At 58.3% G+C, this 7291-nt stretch overlaps 2 protein-coding genes across 4 annotated transcripts in view; one reads left to right on the top strand and one right to left on the bottom strand.

Moving 5' to 3' along the window:
- Window positions 1-473, bottom strand: part of LRIT1 (leucine-rich repeat, immunoglobulin-like and transmembrane domains 1) — a 7391-nt gene extending 6918 nt beyond the window's left edge. The window contains exon 1 of the mRNA XM_015558662.1: window positions 300-473. Coding sequence (XP_015414148.1) covers window positions 300-421 — 122 coding nt within the window. The 5' untranslated portion in view covers window positions 422-473. The remainder of the gene's footprint in view (window positions 1-299) is intronic.
- A 1658-nt stretch (window positions 474-2131) lies between these two features.
- Window positions 2132-7291, top strand: part of RGR (retinal G protein coupled receptor) — a 10423-nt gene continuing 5263 nt past the window's right edge. For all 3 annotated transcript variants that reach the window (XM_015558667.1, XM_006755598.2, XM_015558666.1), the window contains exons 1-3: window positions 2132-2376; window positions 3847-4003; window positions 5319-5440. In XM_015558667.1, the coding sequence (XP_015414153.1) occupies window positions 2298-2376; window positions 3847-4003; window positions 5319-5440 (358 nt within the window). In that variant the 5' untranslated portion in view covers window positions 2132-2297. The remainder of the gene's footprint in view (window positions 2377-3846; window positions 4004-5318; window positions 5441-7291) is intronic.

The raw sequence follows: 7291 nt of genomic DNA, 5'->3' as shown, positions 1-7291 counted from the left end.
GGAGGGAGGAGGGAGGGAGGAAGAGGTAAAGGGGAGAAGTCCTGGAGGAGGATTTGGGAAGGGTTTCCTGGGGCTGCACACCTGTGCCCCACCCTACTCCGCCTGCAGAGGTGCCTGGTACCTCTGAGGCAGAGCCATGCCTTGCTGGCCAGACAATAATTCAGCACAGATCAGCCTCAAGGTCCTGGGAAATGGAGGTCTCACCTGGCCACTCTCTGAGCCCTGCATCCAACCCTCCCACCCCAGCCAGCTGGTGGAGCTGGGGACTGGGATGCCATCCCACACACCTGGCGCCTTACCTGGCCATGCTGCCATCGCCCAGGACCTGGAGGCTGCAGCTGCACTGAGGCGGACAGGAGCTCCAGGCCTGGGGTGGGGGCCTGAGGGCCAGAAGCCAGAGCATGCCCAGCGCCACCCTCATGGCTCCAGGCTCCGCTGCAACCCAGGCAGGGGCCTGGCCTGGCCCAATCTGTCCTGCCTGCTCCACCCCCCTGCCTGAGGCCATCAGATAAACAGGACATAACGGGGATTAAGGAAGGAGCTCAGCCAGTCACAGTACTCGGCGGCTTATTGCTCCCTGGAATCAACCCATCCTGAGAGTATGGGTGGGGGTCCCCTCTGTAACAACAGCCACAGGCCCAGAGAGGCCGAGCTTGGCAAGGTGGGGCAGGTGGGTGGACAGGGCAAGCGTAGCTGGGCCAGCTGGCTGGCCACCCATCTGCAGAACCCCAAGGTCAGCCCGGCCATGGGCAGCAGAGACCACCAGGCGCCTGGCTTACAGGAGACAAGACAGGCCCTGGCGTCGGTGCTGGCCGTGGAGGTTCTTCTCTGTGATGTGTGTTGTGGTGCAGACGCCACGAGGTGAGGACAGTGAAGGCGTGAGGAAGAGCCCAAGCTCAGGACCACACTGCCTGGTTCAAATCCCAGCGCTTCCATTCAGGGCTGCGGCCTTTGATAAGTCACATGATTCCTCTTGGCCTCTGTGTCCTCATTTGTCAAAGGGAAGTAAAGTTACTTTGCTCGGGGTGTTTATGAAAATTGAACAACCCAAGTTCCCCAGACCTCGACAGCCCGCGAAGCAGAAGCTCTCTTAGGAGTCATCAAGACCCCATTTTGTTGGCACTTGCAAGTACCTGCTCATGGAGGAGTGGGGAGACGCAGAGGTTTGGAGAGACCTCCAAATGCCCTCCCAGGGGCTCATGAGCCTCTGGGCACCCGGCAAGCAGCTGCCTCCCGCCTGCCATGGACAGCCAGGCGGAGCACTGCCTTCTGAGCAGAGCCTAGGCCGACCCTCTAGAACAGGTCCCTCTGCAAGGGTGGCGGTATCTGAGTTGTGGCAGGAACCATCCCCTGGGAGTTAGTCTGAGTTGTGGCAGGAACCATCCCCTGGGAGTATGCCTGGCTTTAGCGAGCACCAGTGGGCATGAGCTGTGTTGCTGAAAGCACTCTTTACCTGAAATGAGTAGAGTTGCTCCAGATCGATGTTTCCTGCTGTAAACTTCACCATGAGCCAGTGTGTAAATTGTACCAGGACCTCATTGCAGAAGCCAGAGCTCATAGTGGTTGTGGGCCAAGCCCTGGGAGACTGATACTTGGGGAGCTGAAGGGCTCCGTGGGCGTCGGGACGTTCCCCTCCCCCCGCCCCCCGCCCCGACACCGCATGCACCATAGCGTCTTCTACCCAAGACCTGCACAGGCCCTGAGGAAAGATGCCCACATTGCAAAGGCGAAGAAGAGCCCCCAGTGGGCCCACCCCAGGGCACACAGCTAGGTGATGGCAGACTCAGAACCAGAACTCGAGTCTCTGACCCCAGCTGGTATTCTTTCTATGACAAAAGGTGGCTTCCTAGCCACCATCCTTTCCCCCACTTATGAGTACACACATGTGGTGATCATGTGGACACATGTGCACACACATGCTCAGGCGCTCAGCTTGTCAGCACCAACGAACACACCAGGACCTGGCTCCTAACCAGTTCTCAGGCACAGCTACAGCTTCAAACCCCTCCTTTTGCTCCCCTCCCTCCCTGGTTATGCAACTCTTCTAATTCGGCTCAGCTGCTCAGCTGCGAGTCCGGTCCTAATCCCCCTGCTGGGCTGGCTCACAAGGGCTGCCCTGTGCAGCGGGGACGTTCCTTCTGCTCTAGCCCAGAGGACACTGCGGGAGGAGGGGCAGCAAGAAGGAGCCCAAGGTCCAGCATAATCCCCGCCATGGGCCCTCATGTGTCCACTGGCCCTTTAAAAGGAAGGGGCCTGTTTTTCAGGAGCCAGAGAAGCGCTGGGCCAGGGGAAGCGAGATGGCAGAGGCCGGGTCCCTGCCCACAGGCTTTGGGGAGCTGGAGGTGCTGGCTGTAGGGGTGGTGCTGCTGGTGGAAGGTGAGCAGGCGCCCGGGCAGAGCGGGGCCCATTGGTCGCCCAGAGTCAGGTTGCGGTTCTGAGGCTGGCAAGGAGAGGTCCCCAGCCCCCTCTGTGCTGGGTCCCCGGGGCTTTGGGTGGCTGCATTGGGGAGATGCAACTTGCAGTCTGGGAGCTGAGACGGAGGAGCCAGCAGAGGGTCAGGGAGGAGGGCCTCTGAGAGGGGGCATCGACCAGGGCGCAACCAAACACCAGCTGCAAGCCTTTGCACTGTCCCTCCAGCACGGAAACGGCTTACTCCCCGGAGGTGCTGCGAAGCTGTACGATCCGGCCCCGGTAGGCGCTGGAGACAGCACTGCCACACCGTGTGCTTGCAACCGAGTCGAGCTCTGGCCCTCGGGGCCCCGTCTCCTGGGTGTGTGGGGGCAAAGGGGTCATAAAGCACCAGCTGAGACAGACACCTCTCCGCACCCCATTCCTGCCACCACCCTAAGCATTCCCATGGCTGGGCGACGGGGCCCATGAGGTGCCAGCCTCACCCCGTATCCCCACGGTGCTCACTGAGGCCAGAGCTGGGGCTGCGGGCCAGCCAGACGAGACCAGTGGGGAGAACCCTTGATCGGAAATAATCTGCACATTTTCTCACCCAACGAGAGTCGCCAGTGTTGTGGGCACACTCCACTGGTGGCCCGGCCACGCTTCCTCTCTCCTGGGAAGCTGCAGCCCAGCTCCCCTGTGCCCTGAACACGCCTTGACATTGCACCACGGCCCGTCTTTGCACGCGCTGCTCCTCTTTCCAGAAGGCTCTCTCACCCTGTCTTCCTAGTAAGTGCTCAGTTTTGAAGGCAGGATGCTTCCCCGTTTCTCACTTAGATGGGAGAAGCTGCGGCTTAGCATGGGTAGGGAGTGACCAGCCAACTTCAAGGTCAGGTCTGCCTGCCCCGCCCACCCAGTGCTGCAGCAGCCTCCTCTCCAGAGCCGCTCCCTGGCGGGCTCCCCGGCGGGCTCCCCGCGCAGAGATGGCACTGGAACTGGAGAAACCTGAGCCCCACTCCCAGTGGCACCACTTACTAGGGTAGGTTAGCTGGGTCTCTGCGCCTCAGTTCCCCGTCGGGAGGACAGTGCCCAGTGAAGACCAGGAGAGGACCTGCAAAGCGCAGCGTGCGCCGGCTGGGCTGGTTGGCGGGGCACTGCGGGGGGCTGTCCGTGTGACGGCTGGCCTGCTTGGAGGGGCGCCGGCCTGGCCTGGTTTCCTTCCTCGCTGTCTTCTTGTTCAGGGGCCATATGGCGAGCAGGGTGCTCGCATGGCTTCGTCTGTGAGGCCAGCCCTCCTGCGGGTGTTGGACGAGCTTCACTGAGAGTTGCTGAGTGTGAGGGTTTGGGGCGGGGGGGGCGGGTAGAGGGCTGTTTAGGCTCCGCCCCGCCCACACTCCTGGCTCTGACCCAGGCAGCCTCACAAGCCCCCTCTGCCAGCCCCTACCTCCCTTTCAGCTCTCGCCGGCCTCAGCCTCAATGGCCTGACCATCTTCTCCTTCTGCAAGAGCCCGGAGCTCCGGACCCCGAGCCACCTGCTGGTGCTGAGCCTGGCTCTGGCGGACAGCGGGGTCAGCCTGAACGCCCTCGCCGCAGCTACGGCCAGCCTCCTCCGGTACTGCCCTCCCTGGGCCCTGACCTCTGGGTCCTGCCCCCGGCCTGACCTCTGGGCACTGAGCATTCTCCTACCAACAGAAAACTGACGCAGGCTGTGGGCAGGGGGGCGGGGGAGCAGGCTGAGCTGGGCTGGATCCAACCCTAGACCGGCAGCAGTTCCTGGAGCACAGGAGCTGTCCCCCTGACTGCAGCGGCTGCCGGGTGGAGAGCGGGCCCTGCCACCGGCTCCCACGTTTGAATCTTGGCTGCATTAGTTCCCACCTCTTGGCTTCCTCTCTAAACTGGGTCTTATTGCCTAACTCACGTGCTGGTTGGAAGTGTGACTGCTGTTACCTGTGAACAGCTTCACACCATCACTGGTCCCTGGGAAGCCCTACATTATGTTTGTGGAAGCAAACCGGACCGCACAGGGCCTGAGCCTCCTTCTAGCCAATCCGGGTCTTCCCACTCGGCCCAGTGGGTGTTTCCAAGATCTCTTAGGGCAGCGGTTCTCAACCTGTGGGTCGCGACCCCTTTGGGGGTCGAATGACCCTTTCACAGGGGTCGCCTAAGACTATTGGAAAACACATATATAATTACATATTGTTTTTATGATTAATCACTATGCTTTAATTATGTTCAATTTGTAACAATGAAAATACATCCTGCATATCAGATATTTACATTATGATTCATAACAGTAGCAAAATGACAGTTATGAAGTAGCAACAAAAATAATTTTATGGTTGGGGTCACCACAACATGAGGAACTGTATTAAAGGGCCGCGGCATTAGGAAGGTTGAGAACCACTGTCTTAGGGGGACTGAGCCCTGGCTCCTGCAGGTGGAGGCTACTCCGACCCCCCCTGGTGTGAATGGCCTGGGTCCAAGCCAGTGAGGGCTCCTGGCTGGGACCTCCTCCTGCTTCTGCTGAAGCTCTACCCTTGTTTGGCTCCCGAGGCCATGAGCTGGGAGGCCTGGGGTTCCCTCTGACTTTGCCTTCATCGGCTCTGTGACCTTGGCTCAGCACCTTATCTTCTCTCAGCCTCAGCTTCCCCATCTATGGAATAAAGGTATAAGCTCTCTTTCCAACCAGGTGCTCCATTTACTGTAATGGAGGCTCCTGACCACACAGAGACCTTCGTTCCAGCCGTGGGGCTGAGCCTGAGCCTGCCCCCCACCCCCCAAGGGACCTCATAGGAAAAACAGATCATACCGGCCTCACCTGAGGAGCTGGGCTGATGGGCTGATGTCAAGGAAGGGCCTCCACGCTGCTCCTGGGCAGGGGCTGGTGCAGAGGCCAAGGGAGGGTCCCTGTGCCCATGTCTCCGCAGGCGCTGGCCCTATGGCTCCGGTGGCTGCCAGGCTCACGGCTGCCAGGGCTTCGCAGCTGCTCTGGCCAGCATCTGCGGCAGCGCGGCCGTCGCCTGGGGGCGCTACCATCACTACTGCACCCGTTGGGGCTTCCAGGAGGAGGGATCCCCAGGCAGTGAGGGTGATCAGGATGGAAATGTGCTCAGTGCTTCCCAATTCAAGGGCGGGGGTGTGGGTCCACGTGGGTGGGGTGCGGGCACCAGGCAAGGAGGAAGACCGCATGTGCTGGACAAGCTGTCTGTGCCCTTGCTGTAGCCTCGGGCAAGTCAGGGGTCCTCTCTGAACCTTAGTCTCCTCTTCTACCAGATGATTTTTGTAACCAATCTCAGTTTTATCCTGAAAATCAAATCAGATCATGGATACAGAAAATGTCCTTGATGACAGGCCCTGGGGGTGGGGGGCAGAGAGGTGATGTGTACGTGTGTGTGTGGCTGGGCATGTGACCCCACACCTCACACTTCCACGGAACCTATGCCATGCCAGAGCTTCATGAAAACTAGTCTAGCTCTCCATTTCCCAAGCCATATTGTCAAGTGCCATCTTCTTAATTGTCCATGTGAGTGCACCACCTGCTGTTATTTACTTGATATTTCCTTTTAGAGGTGAGCCGCTTTTAAAATTCTAACGCCCGCTTTATTTTTGTTCTAAACAATATCTGTGACCTCACAGCTTTAATGTTCTTATAATTTTAATACACATTAATATAAAACCCATGTTCACCCATAGGCTCTCTAGAATCCCCTTCACCTCAGATCATACAAACCTGCTTCGGTGAGCAGTGGCTCAGCAAACCCCACGGCAAACCCACAGCAAGCCCCACGGCAAACCCCATGGCAAACCCCATGGCAAACCCCACGGCAAACCCCATGGCAAATGCCCAGCTGGCAGACTGAGAAGCAGAGGCTCAGAGAAGCGAGGTCGTGTCTAGGCCACAGCTGATGGGGCTGTGCTGGGAGTTGGCCTGGCCTTTGTGCCTTCAGAGGTTTCCTCTCCCTTGTCCCGGTCTCCACGTTTAGAGCAATGGAGTTTCTGTGGGGTACGTGGTCAGCATGGCCTGAAGCCCTGGGCACGGCCCCTTTGGAACCGCAGATCTGCCCTTGACACAAACACATACACACCCTTGACCCTTGGCAAAGTCACATTGTTATGGGTTCAATCAGCGAGATAGACCACCGACTCAGAATTTAAATTTATTAAGTTGGCCAGCGACTACAGCGCATACCTCCTCACAAGGGAGCCTCGCAGCTGCAGTACCGACTGAGAGGGCAGCAAAGCTTTTATTTGCAAAAACTACAAAGCATTAACTGGCAGGGTAAAAAGTTCAGGAGGAAAACGGGGTCACACCTGGCTGGGTTCAATCATACCACTTTGTTTCTTTAAAACAATCAGTAATTTTTTTATGCTGCGGTCCCTGCCCCTAGCACAACATGCTTCTCTCCAGACCAAAACATTGCCTTTGTTCTGGCCTCTCCTGTCCCATCTGACCTTGGAGCTCCTCTCCCACCACCATCCCAGCCCTGCCCCCCAAACTCCTTCAACCACCTCACACACACATGGACTCTCACATGTGCACACACACGCACACCTTCTCAGAGAGCAACAGGCTTCTCCGTCTCAACACGGCAGTGAGCCGGTGCCAGGGCCTAGAGTCCTAGACCAAGGCCCCTCCTGTTCCGGAGGGTGTGTGCAGCGCTAGGCAGGGAGGGGTGGAGGGGCAGGTGGGGCTGAGTGCAAGACTCCCTCCTAGGTGACCTTAGGTGTGCACCTCGGTCATCTGTTTCCAAAGCCAAAAAGGCTAAAGCAACACACGGGTCAAGATGTCTTTGAATCATTGTGCCACGGTAGTTACTGTGGGTCTTAGCCAGCTAGAAAACACCACAGACGGGGGATTTCAACCACAGAAAGTTCTCTCTCTGGTTCTAGAAGTCCAAGG

This window comes from Myotis davidii, unplaced genomic scaffold, assembly GCF_000327345.1.
Source record: "Myotis davidii unplaced genomic scaffold, ASM32734v1 scaffold2414, whole genome shotgun sequence".
In the NCBI taxonomy this organism is placed as follows: domain Eukaryota; kingdom Metazoa; phylum Chordata; class Mammalia; order Chiroptera; family Vespertilionidae; genus Myotis; species Myotis davidii.
This window is presented reverse-complemented; position numbering and strand designations above follow the sequence as displayed.